The sequence below is a fragment of the Sarcophilus harrisii genome, chromosome 1, assembly GCF_902635505.1.
Source record: "Sarcophilus harrisii chromosome 1, mSarHar1.11, whole genome shotgun sequence".
Taxonomy (NCBI): Eukaryota; Metazoa; Chordata; class Mammalia; order Dasyuromorphia; family Dasyuridae; genus Sarcophilus; species Sarcophilus harrisii.
The window spans coordinates 630,037,509-630,059,620 of record NC_045426.1 but is presented as its reverse complement, the minus strand read 5'-3'; the positions used below and the strand labels follow the sequence as shown (position 1 = coordinate 630,059,620).

Below are 22,112 nucleotides of genomic sequence, written 5' to 3'. Positions count from 1 at the left end.
AGACTGGAATAAAGAAATATAAAGCCCCATCAAATGGCACTTGAGGAAAACAGAATTGACAATAAAAGAACTTTGCTAATGGGTTATCCATTTTTGTTTTTATTATATCTTATTTAATTGTGAGAAATGTGACATGTTGCTTCTGTTCATTTTTCCCTAGAGAGGGGCAGCCAGGGTTTGTTCATTTTTATTTATTCTGATATGTTGAGAAAAAAGATAAGGAAAACCAAGAAAATGGAAGAAAAATTAACCAAATAACTACATCTTTAAGTGTTGGTCTAGTCTTTGATACAATTAGCAACTTCTCTTTCAGTACATATTGGTGAACACCCTGATATATGCAGACTCTTGTAATTGTATGCCTGAACTACAGTATTCTAATTATTGCTCTAACCTCCAATTAAGTTCACACATGCCTTCAAAGGAATTGCTTTTAGGTAATGATGTTCATGTCATTCTCTTGTATATCTATTTAACAAGAAAAAATGTATTATTCAAAATTAAAAGAAAAATGAGGGTTAAAAAAAGAAAAAAAATCAGCAATTGTTACAAAATGCCTCATGAACATTATAATTTTTGGAAGGCAGAAAGATCATCCATGTTGATCCATATTTCCCACCCTTTCATGGATGGAAAATCTTTGTCTTTTTACACAAAAGGTCCCAATGTTCATAGATATTTACTGACTACACCTGCTGAGAGGATGAAGTCATTATATAAGTCATCCATCTCTTTACTCCCTGTCAAAGTACACTCCATGTCTTCTCCAAACACATCCAATATTTAATCATATCTTCATTGTTGCAGTTGCTTTCTCCTCCACATTCCTCCACAAAGCCTTATTTAATCCCTTAGTCGGAATTTCCTTTCTTTCATAGGTCTCATAGAGCACCTTGTACCTCACTTATATACTTAAAATGTTGCATATTGTCTTACTGTCATTTTAAGTTTCCATCCAAGATTAGATGCAGCTTTTGGTAACACAGTAAATAGAACTTCATGGAATAAAAAGATCTAAGATTTAAAAAAAACTGAGAGAAAAATAGCTATGTGACTCTGGCCAAAGCACTTAATCTCTGTCTGCTTCCATATCCTCATCTATAAAACAAGGATAATTACAATACCCACCTTCTATGATTGTTGTGAGGATTAAATGGAATGGTGTTCACAGAACATTTTGCAAAATCCTTGTTCTATATAAATGTTAACTATTATTTTTTGTGGTGATAGTGATGAGGAGGAGGAGGATGATGATGATGATGATGATGATGATGATGATGATGATCTTCCTTGAGGAAAGAGGAGCTAGCTTATTTAATTAAATTTTGTATCTAGTTACTCTTTACTCCATTAGAGCACTGAAGCAGAAACTTGAGAAAAGTTTCTCATTGATCCAAATGGGAAACTTCAAGGAGATCTATAGTAAGAGCTATACTATACTATTAGGGCTGTTGAAGATGTCCCCTTTTTCTTCTGCAGGGAAGTTTTTATACACCATCTGAAAATTGTATGCAACATGCATACAAATGGCATCGGGACCTGTGTCACCTGCTCTTGAACACATATCAGGAACTATATGTTTATTTCCTCATTCTCATGAAGGATATCCCAGATTTCCCACGGATGAAACTGGGTATGTAATGTTATATTTCTTGTTACCAACTTCCACTATAATGTGTCCTTTTTGTTTGGTTTGGTAATAAGGCTGTGTTTTATGATACTAAAGAATGGGGAAAAAAGAATTTATTATAGGTAAATAAGGAGATGTATTGTTTCTGAAAATATACTCAGTATTATTCATAATCATTATCTTTATATTTGTAAAAACAGTGATTACTGAAGACCAATTTTACAATTCACTTCTCCAGAGTTCTCTGAATTGGGGTTGTGACTCCCATTTTTGCCATTGGCTCAAGCCTGTATTGATAGTATCCTTTCCACTTTTAGGGGTTCAAACACACAGGTTGCATTTAACCACTTAACAGGTTAGCTTTTTACAAATTAATGTTTACTTCAAATATATAATAATAACATATCATGGTTCCCAGCACTTTAGAGGCAAAATTCCACTCTCTACCAGTTCATCTCTGGGGAGAAGAAGGAAGTTAGGTTTAACTCAGTTTTTATGTAGCTTAGTCCCATCAATTTGCAAGTCTACAATACCCTGTTTAAACCCTAGCCTACTTATTGCTTTCTGTTTTCAATGCTACACTTTAGGAAGGGTATTCTTCTGAAGAGAAGTCAAAAGGGGGCTAGCAGAGTAAGAAGCACACTTGAGTTTAGGTTATATGGAGACTTGATGAAGTAACTGGGAATGTTTAACCTGGGGGAAGAGACTCCTCAAAGCAAACATGATAGGTGGCTTTAAGCATTTGAAATGTATCACACAGGAAAGATATTTGACTGCATTTAGAAGCAATGGATGGATTTTGCAAAAAGATCAGTTTATGCTATGATATAAGTGACAAAAGATAAGCTTTCCAACAATCTGAACTCCCCAAAGTCAAATGGGCCACCATAGTAAGTAGTAGGTTTGCTTCTATTATAACTCTTAACTAGACAACTTTTAAAGACACCTTCAAACTTTAAAATGCTTTGATTCTATGATAAGGAATAATAATACCATCAATAAAAATCAATGGCTTTTTAGAGTGCTTATTTTTATATAACACTTTAAACATAGATCCCCATAAACATTTGATCCCCACTCCAATCCTGTGTGATAGATAATAGAAAATATTATTTCAGTTATTCTTTATCAGAATTCCTCCACCAATGCAGATAGAGAATCATAGATTCACAAACTTAAAGTTTAAATGGGGCTTTACAGGCCCAACTACTTCATTTTACACCAAAGGAAACAATATCAGAGAGATCCAATAATTTGTCTAAGGTCATACATGTAGTGAGTAAACAGAATTACATCCTCTGAATTTAAAGTCAACATGTATTTCACTGTACCATGATATTTTCATGACATGATATCTTCATGTCTCCCCTTCCCTGCATATTGGGTTTTGTGCTTTTCAGTGGCTAAAAGTATCCATTCCTGGATGGTCAGCCTCCTGATGATAAGCCTCTCTACTTAGCATGGGAAAGCAGTGTATCTAGTATCTTAAATTGTCAAGTGATTTTCAAAATCTTGCTAACATAATTCAGATTGAAATGACTCAGTTTCTTAGCATGGAGGTGGTATGAATACTGTCCAACTTTCACATGCATAGAGTAATGAAATCAGCACAATGCCTCTGTAGACCTTCACTTTACTGAGCTAGTTCTGTTTGCATCAACTTTATCAAGCATACTGCCAAAATAAGTGAACTTGTGTACACCATTAAAATTTCTCCATTTGTTGTAACTTCCATGTATGGATAATGCAGTTCTGGCTGATGTTGAATGTCTGTTTTCTTAGTATTATCAGATCAAAATTAGCACAAGTGGCAGGAAACCCATCCATTTTCTGTTGCATCTCAGTCTCAGACATTGCTTTGAGTATACAATCATTTGTGAACAAAAAATTGTGCACCAACCTCTGCCACTTTAGCTTTGACTTATATCCTTTTAAAGTTAAATAATTTATCATCAATGAATTAGCCAATCTTGAAGATATTGGCTCATCCTCATTGAAGATATTGGCTAACATCAATGAAAACAGATCCTGATAAAAAGCAAAGAAACAAGCATAGAGCCCTGCTTCACTCCCTTGGTGTTTGGGAAATGATGAAAATACCATCCTTTTTCTAGAATCTGAGCAAGCCTGCCATCATGAAACTGGCATACAATACTGATGGACTTCTCTCGGCAGTCACAATTTGCCATGACCTTCCATACAACTTCACAATTGACAGTGTTGGTCGGATCAACGAATGTTTTGTACAGACCTCATCTCCTCAAGCTGTTAGACAACAATTACCACATAAACCATTTTTCACCACTTTATGAAGCCACACTGGCTCTTAGGTGAATGACTATCTTCCAGTAAAGTAACAACTTGTTATGAAAAAATATACTGATGAGCATCCTGCTGGTAATGACTAAGAGAGAAACCCCAATGTGATTGACAGAGGACAACCTGTTTCCTTTCCCTTTATAGAGTTGGATATTGGAAACATCCTCAAACTTCCTGGGGTGAGATCTCCTCTTTCCATATAACCTGAAAGATTTCAGTTTTCATATGACTAGTAAACCACCTGTCTTAGAATTAGTATCAGGGAATTTTGCTGCTATGGTTTTCAAAATCTCTTCTTCAGTTGGAAGTTTATATAGAGAGGAATTGACTTCAACCTGAGGTATAGAATCAATGGCTTCATCATTGGTTGATGATAATCCATTGAAAACACTTTGCACTTAAGTAGTATCAGATTCTCTGTGACTCCATTTGAAATTTTCTTGGCAAAGACGATGGAATGGTTGGCCGCTTCCTTCTCCAATTCATATTACAGATGAGAAAGCAGACAAATAGGGTTAAATAACTTGTTCAATTAGTTATTAAGTGTCTGAGACTGAATTTGAACTTGATTCTTTCTAACTCTAATTCCAGCATTCTATTTATTGTGACACCTAACTACCTCATATTACTGTAGAGGATGCTACTATTCTTCCAGTCACCCAAGTTCATAACCTTCCAGTAATTCTCAGCTCTCCTCAGGCTTCGTATTGAATTATTTGTATCTACAGAATATATGTCACATTTGTTTACTTCTCACTCTACTGGTTCAGTCCTTAATTTCCTATCAATCTAAGATGATATCTCAATTAAATCAATAATATCTTCTAAACTGACTCTCATCTATTCACCTGATTATCTGGAAAGCACTATCAACTCAGTTCCAAGGAATCCTTCCCTTCCTTGAATGATCAGCTCAGTCCTGACCTTCTACACAAAGTGAATCCTGGATCCAAATGCTATTGACCTTTTCCCCAAAATCAATTTGGGTCAACTTTCCATATGTTTTATATTTAATTTCCTTTGTAAATGTTTTCTGCTGAGGGAATGTAAGACCCTTGAATAAAGGAACTTTCTTATTTTTGTCTTCAGACTCCAAATACATAACACAGTGTCTGGCAGAAAGTAATTCAATAAATATTGGTTAATATTCACAATACATAAGCATTTTTTTTGTTTGTTGATTACTACTAACCATTTCTTAGTTTGTTAGAGTAAAATAAATTCTTAAAAGCTCTACTCTGAGAAATAGTTTCTCATGCAAATATTAAGATCACAATATTGCTGGGTTTGGTGGCCAATTCTTAAATTTTCAATAACCAGGGAAGTTAAATCTGGTAGCTGTCATGAGCTATCCCATTTGGATTTGTCAACATTACTTTGATCTCCCAGAAGTGAGACAACTCCATTGTGCCCAAGGAAGGGTGAACTAGCCCATGTCAGAAACATTTCTCTTCTTGAGCTCAAATCTGGCTTCAGATAATTACTGTCTGTCTGATCCCGGGCAAATCACTTAACTCTGTTTGCCTTAGTTTCCTCATTTATCAAATAAATTGGAGAGAGAAGTGGCAAACCACTTCAAAATACACCAGCAACAAAAATGGGGTCATAAAGAGTAGTAAAATATTACTGAACAAAAACAACATTGATTGATTAGATTATTGTTCCAGGACAGGAAAGGTAGGAAGGACCAGCAAGTTTGTTTCTGATCTTGCAATCAAGATGGCTAGTGAGAAAATATCTACACTTATATCCAATATAATTGGAAATTTTAAAAAAATTTCTTCAGGATTTTTATAAGAATTAATATTATTTTGAAGTTAAAACCTTTATTCTCCCAGTAAGGAACTACCTTCCATTGCTGCTAATCAGTACCTATCTTATCATTTATAGGCTTATATTTAACCTAGAGGGAATTGAGAGGTTGACTTGACTTATCCAATGTCAAAGGGGCAGCATGTACCAGAGAGTAGATATGAATCAACTACTTTTTCCCCCCTATTTTCAAAGTCAGTTTTTTGTCCATCATACTACTTTAGCTCTCTGGTTATAATAGTTGCCACATGACTAGATTCAGCTTCTCCCACAGGAATAGCCTAGTAAGGTGCTGGTATCTACATTTAAAGTTAGGAATTTATAAAAAGTGGTTTTAAATCCTGGCTCCTTAGTGTCTTTCTGTATACAACATCTTCTGTGAGGATTACTTTTCAGGATGAGATAATCAAGTGGTCCTCACTGATCTGTATGCATTTATCTCGACTCTAAGATTTGTTGATTCTAAGTCAGAGTTTGGAAACTGAAAGTTGAATGGGTATATTTTGAAGGACACATGATATTTTAGCCTCTTCAATTTAATGAATTTAATGAATTTTTACTTTTGACCTCAGTTTTATTTTCTTTGTTTTTTTCCCATAGATAAACTTGCTGTTGAAGAAACATTATCTCTTCTATGCTCAGAGCTACAGGTAACTAGTGAAGTGGATATATTGTAGACCCTTAGTGTTGTGTGGTATTAGATATATTGGGAAGTCAAATTGGCCTCTTGTCCAGTATTGGGGTTGAAAAGAAAGAAATATAAACTGAATAATAAGATAAAAAAGACTACAAAATTTTGCATTTGACCTTAAACTGAAAATTCTCTCTACAAATTTAATCAGACAGTCCATATTGTTTGGTGAAGAATCAGTTATATACACAAACACACATACACACACGCATATATATATATATATATGCATATACATATATAGATATGGAGATATCAATATAGATTTGTATGTCCCTTTATCTCTATCTCTATATTCTGAGTAAGATTCATTGTGGGATATCCAAAGTCCTTGTTTTTATATTATGAGGGTTTTAATAGAAAAACACATATGAATATATTAACTCTACTCAGAAGAGAAAGCATGTAGTTATAATTTATCCACATGCAATCAAGATTTAATAAATTTGCTGGATCAAAGAGCTTTTTATAAGAATCATTTTATCTCAGAGGCTATAAAGTTCAGCTCATTGTGAATAAGAACTTCTTCTGTAACTAATGATGATCTAATGGTCAAGAGTCCATTAGACTATGAACTTCTTGAGACCAAGGGCATATTGTGTATATAAACATACAAACATAATATATAGAATATAATAATAATATATAAGAATGTAGGATATTCTGCTATGATAAATTATATATAATATATATGTATAACCCTGTAGAGGGCCACAGACAGTGGGAGAACTCTGGATAAGGTATAAGACCCTTCAGCCCAGAGGGAACCTGCTGACAATGTCTGATTTGGCTCCCCATCTCCCCAAGGGCTCTCACCCTTCTGAGAAGTCAGGGGGCCGTGACAACCTGTGTTCTACTTGAAGCAAGGAATATTTACAGTAATGAGGCATTTACATATCAATAGCAGATGCTTACTTGCTCAGTGTGCAAGGTGATGTGGTGATGTAATGATTATACAGTTGGCACATGCTTAGTGTGCTGTAGTGATATAATTATACTAAGGTATTTAGGGGTTGAGAGAACTGGAAATAAATGGACTCCATCTTTGATCAGCCTTGTGGGTCTCCTGCCTCCTTCACTCCTCCACTAAGATTAAGGACTTGGGCTGGTCCTGAGAGAGTTAGTCCGGACTGTATATTTTGGCACCCCAGGCTCTAGAAAGCACACTACATAACCCTATATAAATATGTATAAATATATGTGTGTGCATTGATTTGCTTTTTTAAAAAATCCTCAGTGTTTAGTATGGACTTAATAAATGAATACATGTTTGTTGACTTGACTTTGAAGACACCAAGGAAGGGGGAGCCCTACTCCTGTCTCATGGAACCTATTCCATTTTGGATAATTCTAGTCATTAGTTAAAAAAATTCCTTCATATCAAGCCTGCTGGTTCTGCTCTCTGAAGTCAATCAGAATAAATCTAATCTCTGTGATAAATACCAAGCCTTCAAATAATTCAACACAGCCCTAACACATCCCTTGAGGCTTCTCTTCTTCTGACTAAATGTCCCTAATTTTGGAATCAGTCATGATATGACATGATCTCTATGCCCTTCAGCATTGTTGAGGCCTTCTTCTGGTTATGCTTCCATCTGTTGGTACCTTTCCTAAAATATATAGTCTAGAAATAAATGTAGCACTCCAATTATTATCTGACCATGGTGGTATATATCATAACTACATATAAATATGATACTTCCTTTAATTCAGCCTGAAATCTCCTTGTTTTTTTTTTTCCAAATTGAACTACTAAGTGCTGGACTTAGAGACAGGAAGAGCTGAATTCAAAGCTACCTTCAAATACTTACTAGCTGTGTGACCCGAAACAAGTCATTTAACTGTTGGCTTCAATTTCCCAATCTGTTCCTATTTCAGAACTGTGTAGACAAATGTGAAGTGCTTTACAAACCTTAAATAGCTACATAAATGTTAGTTATTATTGCTATTAATATTGACTTATATTGACAATAATGCTAAATTGTAATTAAATAGAGCCTTCCTCTTTTTCTTTCCTGTTTTGTTGTCCTAATTCTCACCTTTGGTATTGATATTTCATGTCCCAAATATTGGAGCCTCCTCTGGATCCTAGTTTGTCATCACTAAAAGCACTGAACTTGACTTTAAGATAAGAGATGATGCTTACCTAACACCTACAGTATTTGGGCCAGTAGGAACAACTCAATTGCATTCAGAGAAGCTGCTTACAATGTTTTGATCTCTAGAAATTGGAAATGCTTTCAGCTTGAACAATTTAAAACACAGAATAGCATTCCAATTCAATGCATCTGAGTTTCCAAAGGCAGTTGCTGACAAATGAATAATTGTGTAACAGTTCTCACAAACTCAGGGTATTTCCTGCTGTATCCAACAATGTCATCATGAACAATGAAATCAGATACTTGGAGATGAAAGAGCTTTCTTTGTCCAACAAAGAAAATAAACAAATGAGGGCAGAAAGAAAACAAGCATTCACATTATAATTCAATCCCTATCAGTTAGATGCCTGGGTACTGCAGTGTGCTTGGATTGGTGAGGGTCTGTTATACACACACACACACACACACACACACACACACACTCATATATCAATCTAGATACATATTTATGCATCACTCTATATATATTCTGCATAAGATTTATTGAGACATGTCCAAAATCCTTGTTTTAATATTAGAAGAGCTTTAATAGAAATATACATAGACATATATTAACTCCACTCAAAAAAGAAAAGACAATATGTAGTTATAACTAGTATAATCGAGATTTAAGAAAATTGTTAGGACTTTTTATATTAACAACTTTATCTTAGAAATTCTACTGAAAAAGTTGACAGTCCTATAAAAGATACCCTCTCTGGGGTCATAGTTTCATTCTCTGACAAATGATGGAATTATATCAAATGATCTCTAAGGTTGCTTATTTAATACCCAGAATTTATGTATCTCATTTAATCTTTAAAACAACCCTTTACAACAAACCTATTATCTCCATTTTGCAGAAGGTTAAAGTGAGATGGATGAAAGTTAAAAAGCACATGGCTTTAGATTTAGAGTCAGAATTTTATTTCTGTTGATTATTACTACTATAGCAATCAACAAGGGTCTCTGAGCTTTAATTTCCTTATCTATTAAATGTGTGTTGGAATATTTAATTTATAAGTTCCCCCTCAGCTCTGAAACTTTGGTCCTATAAACATTTCACACATTAAAGTTTATAAAATTGATTTTCTTTAAAAGCAAAAACTAAATTTAGCTTTCATTTGGACAGGGAAAATCCAGCCTGCAGGGAATTATTCAGAAGATTTTGCCAAGCTAGGATAGTTTGTTTTGAAAGAACTAGAAAATTTAGTCCTTTGTCATTGGAAGACAAAAGCTGGGCCAGCCAGGATTCCTAGTTGAAAAGTAAGATGGGCATAGAGATGAAGTGAATTAGCCACTCATCCCAAATGTCACCTTTCAGCTTAGGAGCCAAGGTGGAAGAAGTGTCTCCCCTTACACTATGCCTGAAAAGATGAAAGAAGAAAAATGCAGTGAGGAGTTGGTAGGTAGGAGAGTACCATCTAGTGGCTGATGTTGAGCAACAAATAAATGAATATTCCCTTTCTCTTTCCAAAATAGAAAATAAATAAATAAATCTTTTATGGTTATTTAAGGTCGTTTCTATAAACACATAAAAGTCCACAGTGGTGTTCTAGGCAGATTTATGGAGAGTTTATTCAAATGCCTCCCTTGTGTCTCAAGTTCTTCTCCCCACAGCCAAAGTTAACTTACAAAAGGAAAAAAAAAATGTGAAATTGCCAGCAGATTGAAAAATAAAACGTGTCTCAAACCAGGCACTATTTGCTGTTGTCAATGCGAATGTACCCTCTCTAGAAACAAAAGATGGGATTCCTTTGAACATTAAAGACAATTCAGAAAAGTTAGAAGTGTTTCTGTATTTATAGTCTCAAAAAAAATCTGTGATGTCATAAATCATGTATATCATCTACTGAAATCTCCACCCTTTGATGAAAGAAGAATGCCTGACAAATAATAGTTACCTAGTCTTGATTTGAATTCTTTCAGTGATGGGAAATCACTATCTCAAAAAATAGTCTTTTCCCTCCATTCTTGAAAAGTTCTTATTGTTGGCAAGTTCTTTACATCAAACTATCATTGTTTTTGGTGCCCTAATTCTTTGCCTATTCCTCTTCAGGATCTGTCAATAAATATTAAACACCTGCTACTATCTGTCAAACACTTGCTAACACTAGGGATGTAGATCAAACTTTTTGTTAAGTTCTGGTGTTTTCATCAAAAATAGGTGAAATTCGTTTATTTCATTGAATGACCATCTTCTTCCCTGGAAAAAGATGCTCATTCTGGCTGGGTAAGTTATTTTTGGTTGCATAACACTAGGGATATAAAGAAAGCCGAAAGACAGTCTTTATTCTTAAGGACTTCACAATCTAAAAAGACACCACATAAAGTAAAATTGTAAAGCTGAGGAGGGGCATGATAAAATCCAGAGGAATGCAACCAGATAGGAAATGGTGAGATGGCTGCCCTGGGAGGAACTCTTTCAAGGTTCAGCTCCATCCTCTCCAATTAGAGAATGGGAAGGGCAAGAGAAATATTACATCTAAGTTCTAGCTATTTTCTTCATCATCGTCATCATCATCATCATTATCATCATCATCTAGTTATAACTTAGAAACTCACTGAGGAAATATGTAATGTAAAGCAAACCATTAGGTAGCAACAAACAGACACAAGAGTGATAAAGAATAACTTACTTCTATCCTGAGAGGCAGTATCCTGTAGTAGATAGAAATCTTCTTTATCAGGAAGACCAGGCTTCAAATCCTGCCTCTGACATATGCTATGTGACCTGGGAAAATCACTGGGTCTCTCAATGCCTCAGGAAACATATTGGGTACAGTGCAAAAGCTCTGTTGATCTGCCTTGATTGGAGTTCCTTCTGGAGAATTTTCCATGACAATGAAATTATAAATTTGGTTTAAAAAAAATGCTCTAACCTTTTCCTCATATCTTTAAGGTAGATTGTGCAGATATAATTCCCATTTTACTGATAAAGGAAACAGACTTTGTAAGGCAAAGTATTTTTACCCAAGTTTACTAATTAAGCCAGGATATATCTATTTAGACTCTAAAAGGACAGGAGGAAGGGATCTGAAAGGCCATCAAATCTAATCCTTTCATTTTCCAGGTAAGAAAACTAAAGCGTGGAGAGATAAGATAGAGTGAATTCCTTGAAGTCTGAATCTTCTAAATAGAAAATCAACGTTCTTTATACCATGCCATATTGACCAGACATTTTATTTTTTAAGTTAATATAATTTCCAGAACCAAGTTTTTTTTTCTCCTCTGCACCATCTATGGAAAAAATAACACATAAAAACATGTTAAATATGTAGTCAAGTAAATTTTTGGCCAAAAATATAATTTTAAAAAGATACTCAATCTGAACTGAATCCTTCAGTTTCTTAGTGAAGTTGTATTTGGTCATTGACTTTTTTTTATTTTTTAAATTTATTTATTTTTAATACATGTTGCTTTATGAATCATGTTGGGAGAGAAAAATCAAAGTAAAAGGGAAAGATTAAAAAAAACAAAAAAGAAATGAACATAGCTTGTGTTGATTTACATTCAGTCTCTATAGTTCTTTTTCTGAATGCGGATGGCAATCTCTGTCCAAAGTCTATGGGATTGCTTTGGATCACTGATTGGTCATTGTGTTAAACAGAATTCCAAAGTATTCCACAATTTTTTGCCTTAGTAATATTGTTATTACTTAAATTATTCTACTAGTTCTGATCAATTTTACCTGATCACCTTAGTTCATATAAGTATTCACAAGTTTCTCTGAAACTTTCATGATTTCTTATAGTACAATATAATTTCATTTCATTCATATAACCATAATGCTGAAGAAATTATCCCAATTAATGTATATACCCCATTAAATTCTGAATTGTTAACAGAACTGTTATAAATACTTCTGTTCATATGGGTTTTTTCCATCTTTATTTGATCTGTTTGTGGTATAGAATTAGTTTCAGTGTCCCTAGGTCAAAGAAATGTATAATTTAGTAGTTGTTATGTTTTTGTTGTTTCATAGACTATTAAACTGGCAGAAAACTTAGAGATTATCTAGTTTTTACTCCATTCATTTTATAAATTGAAAAACTGAGACTCAGGGATATTAAATGACTTGCTTGGTATTACACATTTAGTAAATATGATTTTGAGGCTATTTTATTGGCCATCTCTTGAGATCTTCGAACAGAATATGTATAATTTTTTGTTGGAGTTATTGGATTCCTGTGCAAATAAGGTTTGGAAGAATGTGAAGAATCTAACAAACATTTATTAAAGCCTTTCTAGGATAAAACATTTTGTAAAATTATGATAATCATAAACTTTATATTTTTATATTATTGTTTAATTATAGTTTGATGCCATATTATAAGGAAAAGAATCTATATGGAATCATTGCTTAAAAGCTATACAGTCTTCATGTCCATAGAAACACACAGACAAAACTGATAGTTATGTTTTTTCACTACTAATTCTATGTCACATAGATGAAGCTGCCAGTTTTTTGATGGGATAAACCCTTGAATACTATAGGAACTTTGAGTCATTTTCACTCTGCATTAGTTAATTGTCCCACCACTTTGTGGCTTCAATAAAGAAACTCCCTTATCCACCTTCATCCAAACCTGGTATCAGTTTGGCAAATTGAGAACTTTTCTATCTCATGTGGGTCTAATTAGGAATGTCCTTCTTTCAGGCCCCATATATCTGATTCTGATTACTATGCCCATTTTAAGATATATAATCTTGCTCCTTGAACTACAACTTTGAGTGGGTTCTCTCCCCAACTTGACTCCTTTATCCTCCAACTGGGATGAGTTTCTTGTATGTAGAACCAAACTTTAACTTGTTTATATTTCCATAGCATTTATATATGATTTGTTTTCCTATGTACTGCATCACACAACAATAAAATCATGACTATACCATTTCCTGAGTATAAATTTTCTAGGAATCTCAAACCCAGGCACTTGGCTTTCACCTGGCTTATATGGCCAAATAAAGCAAAAATGCTGGCTTGGAGGTACAAAAACAGAATATCAATACAACAGGTGCTGCCCTCCAAAGAATTACATTCAAATAGAAAGAAGGCTGGAGATAGAAGACCTGGGTTTTAGTCTTTATCTCAAAATTTACTGATTTGTATGCTCTCATTTCTAAAATTATAAGATGGGATGAGATGGCCTATATGTCTTCTTTAAATTCTAAATTTAGGATGCTAAGATCCTATGTGATTGACTTTTCTCTATCTCCAGCTTCCTCTTCTGTTAAATGGAAGAACTGGATTTAGTGATATGACTCTTACCTCTACACAATACTATATAAATGTTGTGACCATGATTCCCAAACTTAAAGCTCTTTCTCCTATAGCAATCATTGTGGAATAATGGAATACGTGTGTGTGATGCTTTTTGGGGTAGTTGGTTGTTTTGTGGTTGTTTTGTTTTTGGAGAAGTTAGCTAAGAATCCATTTAGAGAGAACTCCATGGTAAAGTTTTGAGAAGGAGGATTTTATGTCTTGATTTATGATTCCTTCTCCCCAGATGATGAACAATCCAGAGAAGATAGCTGAGCAGATAAGTAAGGATCTCACTTGGCTTTGTTCCCACCTCTTGGAACTATGGACCCAGTTCTTGGAAGTGGTATCAATGAACCCCGACGTCACAACATATCTCAACAAGGAGCACCATGCTCTAAGGGTAAGGAGAAGAAAAAAAAAGCTTTATTGATTCTTTTTTAGGGCCTCAGAAGCTGAGAGAAGCAAATCCATTGGCTCTAGCATATGATACAAAAAGAAATGGAATATTATAGACATCATTAGACTAACCATCATGCTTTCCTTTTGTAATAACAGAACTACTTGGGGATTAGAAGGGATGTAGTATAAATGGAAAGGAGAGTAACTTGAAAGTCAGAAGGCAGATTTTCAATCTTGACTCTGATGCTTATTACTTCTGGGACACTGGGCAAGTCATTTTACTTTGCCAGATTTCAAATACCCATCAGTAAAATTAAAGCACTACATTCTTGACTAACACTCACTTCAGTGAATACAGACTTTTATTTCTGTTCTCCTAAGCTGCTCTGTGCTTGAAAAATGATTCACTGTAATTATTGATTGTTTTTTCTCAGAGTTTAGTTTGGCACTTTTCTTAATTATAGAAAAGATGTGTGAGAAAGCTTAGCAAACTTGCTGGCTTTGCTACCCAAAATGAATTTTTTCATATTTTTTTTCGGTCTCTATTTCTACCTAATGATAAAAAAATTCTTTCCCCCCTTTCACAGTATGTGAACACAGTATGTTCCCAAGTTTTCCAGCCATTTTTGAAGTTGTGATTCAGAAACTCTCTCAGTACCCTGGAATATGTAGTTGCTTTAACTCCTTGAGGGAAGGGAGATGCTCTTCTTATTATTTCCCCATTTGTCATAGGTTTCAATTCCCTGTTAAACATTTAAATTTTGTTTCCTATATGAATATTGTTCTCCATTCTACAGAAAATTGAAATAAATAGTTGACCAGTAATACCTTTTAATACCATTAAATCATCCACTCCATTTCCCTCTTCATTTAATTTTTCCTTTGCCTTCTAAGTAATATTTTAGTATTTACAATAGGACAGAGATTGTTCCTAAATTCCAAATTCTTGATATTTGGTTAATTAATGGAGAATTCTCCAAGATCTTAGGCCCACAAGGAAGAAAAAAATAGAAGAAAAACAAATAAAGAATAATTAAAAGTACAGACAGGAGTATTGCTCTGAGAAAGAACATGTTTGCAGCCCCAGTTTTCTCATCAGAAAGAATATCACAGAAATAAATATTCATGGTATAACTGGTTACACAAGATTCATACATTCCCATTCATTCCCAAGGAAGAGAATACTTCTTGGAAAACATAGGACATTAGAGCTGGAAGGAATCTCAGACTTCAGTTAAGGCAACCTGATTTCTTAAATAAAGGGACTAAAGTCCAGAGAGAGAAAGCTAAGGTTTTACAGTGAGCTAATATTAGAGCCAGAACCCCTACTTCATGAATCCTGATTCAGGGATATTTCTGTTATGAAGCCAAAAAAAAAAAAAAAAAAAAAAAAAGATCTGTCACCATAGCATCCAGATTGAAAGGGATAGAGTCGGGAGGGATATTGATGATTTCCAAAGATAACATTTCTCCTCTGCTAAATACTAATGTTACTCCTCAAATCAACATACATGTTTGATTAAGGACATTAAATACTCAGTAAAGTTTAATGAAAAGGTTTTTGACAGAACTCTTAGATTGAAAACGGTTTATCATTTTTCCCCCAGGTTAGAAGATTTTCAGAGGCTTTCTTCTACATGGAACATCAAAAACTTAATGTCCTGACATTTCAGGAAAGTGTGTAAGTACTTTTATGACATGAAATTATACACCCATACCCACACATATATTCACACATATATATATATATAGATATAGATATAGATATAGATATTGATACACATATACACATAAATATATAAAATAAATAGCCCATATAATATAAATAGATTAAATATAAGCTTATATATCTATATCTATAGGTTCATACTGTAATTCATTTGAAACACTTATAACAAGACACTGCTGCATGTTTTGACATGTCCTACACACTGAGAAAGTATAACTTCATAAAATAAAGCATAGATAATCCCTCCTTTCAAGAAAATTATAACCTGGCACAGGAAAGGAAATATGTACACAGATAATAATAATATAGATACAAAAGAAAGGTGTATATAGAATACATTATTTCTGCCTGAAGAATGAAATCACAGAAAGCTTCATGAGAGAGGTGTCTGGGTATGCTGGTGCAGTTCAAAAGAGCTCATGAAAACTATTAAATTTTCACTGAAACTTTTCATCTCAGAAATCATCAAAGCTACAAATAAACACATGGTTTATTGTTGCTGTTACTTATTATTATTTATTGCTTGTCTTTTTAAGTGAGGGGAAAATATTAATAGTGCAGATTAAAATGCTTGTGTTTATGTATTTTTTTCTGAATTACTACTGTTTTTTTTTAATTGGATTTACACTCCATCTCCTTAGTTCTTTTTCTGGATGCAAATGGCATTTTCTCTTCAAAGTCTCTTGGGTTTGCTGGAATACTGAACCACTGAGAAAGAACCAAGCCTTTCATAGTTGATCATCACACAGTCTTGCTGTTATTGTGTACAATGTATTCCTGGTTTTGCTTGTTTTGCTCAGCAACAGTTCATGTAAATATTTCCAAGCCTTTCTAAAATCAGTATAGTCATCATTTTTATAGAACAATACTATTCCATTACCTCCATATACCACAAATTATAGCCTGGCACAAGAGAGAAAACATGTACACAGACAATAATAATATAGATTAAAATAATATAGATACAAAAAGAAAGGCAGAAACTATTGTGAAAAAGATTTCTATAGGTCTTGATTATTGGGTCTTGTGTACTGAATTACTGTTAATCAGCACACCAGTGATTTTAGTAGGTATATGTGATTTCAATGATAAATTCAAAGGCTCCAAAATAAGAAACTTACTGCTGAATAGTCTAGGTCAATAAAATACAAACACATGTAGCATGAGATAAACTTCCAACTCTAGATTGAATACAAATTGGAGAGCCTCATTAATGTCAGAATCATATGTGTGCACATTTGTAGATGAGAGGGACAGAAATAGAGAATTTGCAGGATAGCCAGGAGGGCACAGAAATTGGAGACAAGGATACTGGTAAAGTAGCTAATAAAATAGTCTGAAATAAAAAAGTTGAAAGCCTGAACTAGATTTTTTCAAAAGAGATGAAGTTTTAATTATTCAATGTAATTATTCAATGTTTCTTCAGCTTTTATTGTGGAAGATCATGGTTTGCCATCCTCTATGTATCCAGTCTTTCTTTCCTTTCCTGGAAAGATTCAAACAAATATTTTACAGGAGGAAACTGAGTGGGTGCTATATAAGCCAAACATTTAATCAAATGTAGCAAAATTCTTTATAATTGAATTAAATAGAATTATTCCCTTCCCTAGATTCTTTTTTTTTAAAAATAGATTTTATTTACAAAAAATGCATGGGTAATTTTACAGAATTGACAGTTGCCAAACCTTTTGTTCCAATTTTTCCCCTCCTTCCCCCATCCCCTCCCCCAGATGGCAGGATGACCAGTAGATGTTAAATATATTAAAATATAAATTAGATACACAATAAGTATACATGACCAAACCGTTATTTTGCTGTACAAAAAGAGTGGGACTCTGAAATATTGTACAATTAGCCTGTGAAGGAAATCAAAAATGCAGGTGGGCAAAAATATAGGGATTGGGAATTCAATGTAATGGTTTTTAGTCATCTCCCAGAGTTCTTTCTCTGGGCATAGCTGGTTCAGTTCATTACTGCTCCATTGGAAATGATTTGGTTGATCTCGTTGCTGAGGATGGCCAGGTCCATCAGAACTGGTCATCATATAGTATTGTTCTTGAAATATATAATGATCTCCTGGCTCTGCTCGTTTCACTCATCATCAGTTCATGTAAGTCTCTCCAGGCCTTTTTAATTCTGAAATCATCCTGTTGGTTATTTCTTACCAAATAATAATATTCCATAATATTCATATATCACACTTTATTCAGCCATTCTCCAACTGATGGGCATTCACTCAATTTCCAGTTTCTAGCCACTACAAAGAGGGCTGCCACAAACATTCGTGCACATACAGGTCCCTTTCCATTCTTTAAGATTTCGTTGGGGTATAAGCCCAGTAGAAACACTGCTGAGTCAAAGGCTATGCACAGTTTGATAACTTTTTGAGCATAGTTCCAAACTACTCTCCAGAATGGTTGTATGTATTCACAGTTCCACCAACAATGTATCAGTGTCCCTGTTTTCCCACATCCCCTCCAACATTCCACATTATCTTTCCCTGTCATTCTAGCCAGTCTGACAGGTGTGTAGTGGTATCTCAGAGTTATCTTAATTTGCATTTCTCTGATTAATAATGACTTGGAGCATCTTTTCATATGGCTAGAAATAGTTTCAATTTCTTCATCTGAGAATTGTCTATTCATATCCTTTGACCATTTATCAATTGGAGAATGTCTTGATTTCTCATAAATTAGAGTCAATTCTCTATATATTTTGGAAATGAGTCCTTTATCAGAACTTTTGACTGTAAAAATGTTTTACCAGTTTATTGCTTCACTTCTAATTTTGTCTGCATTAGTTTTGTTTGTACAAAAACTTTTCAATTTGATATAATCAAATTTTTTTATTTTGTGATCAGTAATGACTTCCCTAAATTCTTAAGAATAATTTAGAAACAAGTACTGGGGAAAATTTATCTATGTTAGACTACTAAGATCCTTAGTATTTTGCTAAACTAATTTAGCTTAAGAATTGAGAAGATCTCTATTTATGAATGGGAATGACTCTGTTTTTTTTTCCTTTTTCTCTCTTTTATATGACCAAAAAAGGGAAACAGAATCAAGGTTACAGGGTGGGGCATAGGATAATATAGAAAATGGATTGGGGATATTGGTGATACTAAAAGATGCATTTCTTCTCTGCTAAGTGCTGACCTCACCTCTTCAATTAACATGAATAATCATATGGGGATATCTAATTAAGTAATGTTTTTTAAATCATTTTATTTTTCCCAATTACATGTAAAAACATTTTTAAAAGATTTTTTTAAGTTTTGAGTTTCAAATTATGTTCCCTATTCTTTCTTTTCCATGTTTGCCCCCCTCCACTTCCAGGTTCTTCTACTCTCTTCCTCTTATTCTTTCTAATTGTTATCTCTCCCCTTTTCTTTCTTTTCTTTTCAGTATCTTGGAATCTTATAACAATACAAGGAGAAAGAACCTTGAAATATAAAATGGGAGGGAGCACTGTATTTATTGGCTCTAGAGACATAAGGTTCAAAAACTATCCCTGATATTTATTATCCCATTTGACGTTAGCATTTCCCTAATCCTAAGGTTTGTCATTTGTGTATTGAAAGTTACAATTAGAAGTGTTTGATTTCTCTTCAAGATTTAGATCTAAGATCCTAATGTTAGAAGCTGGTATACTAGAGCCAAAAGAGATATTAATTTAGTCCCCAAGCTTCTACTATACAAAACTTTTGCCAAATGTAATATACCTAACTGCTGAGTATATCCCTTCTGAGATTTTTAATAATTAAAAAAAAAGCCTAATTAGTGTGCATACATGAATTAGTATCCTGGGGAGACTAATCACCTGCCCTCTATTGTGTAATTGATTATTGCCAGGCATCATTTTAGCAACGTTGGAATCGATTACTTATAACAAGAATGACAGTTTGATGTAGCAGATAAAGAGCTGGACTGGTGATGGGAAGACACAGTTCAGGTCTCATCTGTGAGATAAACTGGCTGTGTGATGATGGACAAACCACTTAATTAGTAAATGTAGACAGCTTTCTAAAATCAAATTATAAATTGAAAAGAAAATTATGAAATGAAGTTAATCTCATCCATCAATTATCTTTACTAATGAACTTAAGTTGTTTCTCAAACTCTTAATTGTAAAAAAAGTCACATAGCCCACACAAATGGATTCTTGATTCTGTCATCTGCTATTGAAAAATCTTAACTATCTCTCATGTAGTCCAGTTCTCTCATTTAAAAAAATGAGGAAACAGATCAAAAGTAGTAATGGGTCATAAAAGTAGCATAGAGTCACATTATCATGTTAGGAAAGCAGATCATGAAGTACCCAGACCCCCTGACTCTATCCTATGTCCTTTCACTATCACAGTTTGGAAACTAAGAATCTTGAGAATAGAGAGCCTCATGCTTTCTCAGTAATTTATCCGGGCAGGGATTTTTAATGATTTATAAAGGTGTATCTGGTTTTGCTCCTGAACAAATCTTTCTCTGTTGTTTTCCCATCTTTCAATCATATCTAAAAGTGAATTAAAATAAAATCTAAGTAAAATTTAGGAGACACAGATATTTGTCCATCATTTATAGTCAAATATTTTAAGTGATATTTAAAATATTAATTTCCCTGTGTACATATATTCAGCTTTTCTTTCTCTTTTTCTCCCCATGCCTGTTTTTTTTTCCTTTTATGTTGTTCCTTTTCTCCTTCTTTCCCTTATATCTTGTCTCTGTCTTTAACTTTGTCTCTTTCTTCTCCTCTGTCCTCTTTTTCTGTCTCTCTGTATCTCACTCTGTGCTTCTCTGTCTCTATCTTTATGTATCTAAATGCCCCTCTCTGTCTTTTTCTATTTCTGTATTTACTTGGTCTCTGAGTCTCCCAGTATCTTCTATTTGTCTCTCTCTGTCTCTTTGCTGTCTTTCTGCCTTTCTCTCTCACATACACACACACACACACACAGAGCTTTTTAGACTCATGCTTAGAAACTGCATACTTAGAAAATCAGAAAGCTCATAACCATGTTTGTGTTTAAATAGAAAAATATCTTGCCTGTACATGCAATATTCATTCTGTTGATGGAGCATTTAGTTATAAGTATTTACATGGATATATATGCATTTGTTTGTGTCAACAATATTGGGATGACTTATGGGAAAAATTGTCAAAAGTAATTGAAAATATGTGCTCTTATGTTAGTAAATTATACAGTGTTTATATGAGCAAGACAACAAAACATTATTTCTCTATTAATCATAGAATCTGAAATTGGAAAGGTTTGATTCAACACCTGAAGCATCCATCTGTCCCTATATCTTCTTTAGGGACACAAAAGTTATCACTTCAAGATTGATAACAAAGAAACACTCCTTATTGGTAGGAAATTTTTCCTTGATTCAACAACTGCACGCTGCTATTTATGTCCTTCTGGCTTGATGGATTCTACCTTTAGATTGACACGAAATAAGGTCCATTCTTTGATTTAAAAAAAAAAAAAAGCTGTTTGAAGACAGCTAATATGTGTCCCAACCTTACTACACCTTGAGATTAGCACTTTTAAAATAGTTTGGTCCTAAGACTCCATTACATTCTTCAAAATGCCTAAAAATACCACAGAGGTCTTTTTAATGTGTATTATAGTTATTGTTTTTATTGCATTAGGAATTAAAATATTTTAATGAAATAGTAAACATAGTTTTACCCTCACAGACCTGAAAAAGTCTCAGGAATCCCTATACCACAATTAGAAAATTGTTGCTTTTGGTGAAAACTCCTCAACTTCTTCCATAGATAATCATAACACATGCTTTGAGCCCTCTTCCTTTCATGCTCACCGTCTTCTGAACAGTTAATTCCTTGTCAGTGTTTCCCCACAAGCTCAGTGTGGCATATAGAATTTGTCTGACAATACAGGTTTACAACAGGACTGCCATCTCCCTCATTATGCTTGCGATACTTTAATAAAAACAATAGTAGATTTTAGTGACTGTATCACACTGTTATTAATTAATTAAGCTCACTGTCCACTAAAATCCCTCCCAATGTTTCTTATAATAATGATTGTCTCTCCATGTTTCCTCTATGTACCTGTGCATTCAACATCTTTTAAACAAATAGAAAAATTTACATTCATGTGCATTATATTTAAT

General features: G+C 33.8%; 1 protein-coding gene across 1 annotated transcript in view; it reads left to right on the top strand.

Moving 5' to 3' along the window:
- Positions 1 to 22,112, top strand: part of FAM135B (family with sequence similarity 135 member B) — a 412,962-nt gene that overhangs the window by 352,116 nt on the left and 38,734 nt on the right. Inside the window, exons 8-11 of the mRNA XM_031947238.1 lie at positions 1,480 to 1,633; positions 6,362 to 6,411; positions 14,098 to 14,253; positions 15,860 to 15,933. Of these exons, the coding sequence (XP_031803098.1) occupies positions 1,480 to 1,633; positions 6,362 to 6,411; positions 14,098 to 14,253; positions 15,860 to 15,933 (434 nt within the window). The remainder of the gene's footprint in view (positions 1 to 1,479; positions 1,634 to 6,361; positions 6,412 to 14,097; positions 14,254 to 15,859; positions 15,934 to 22,112) is intronic.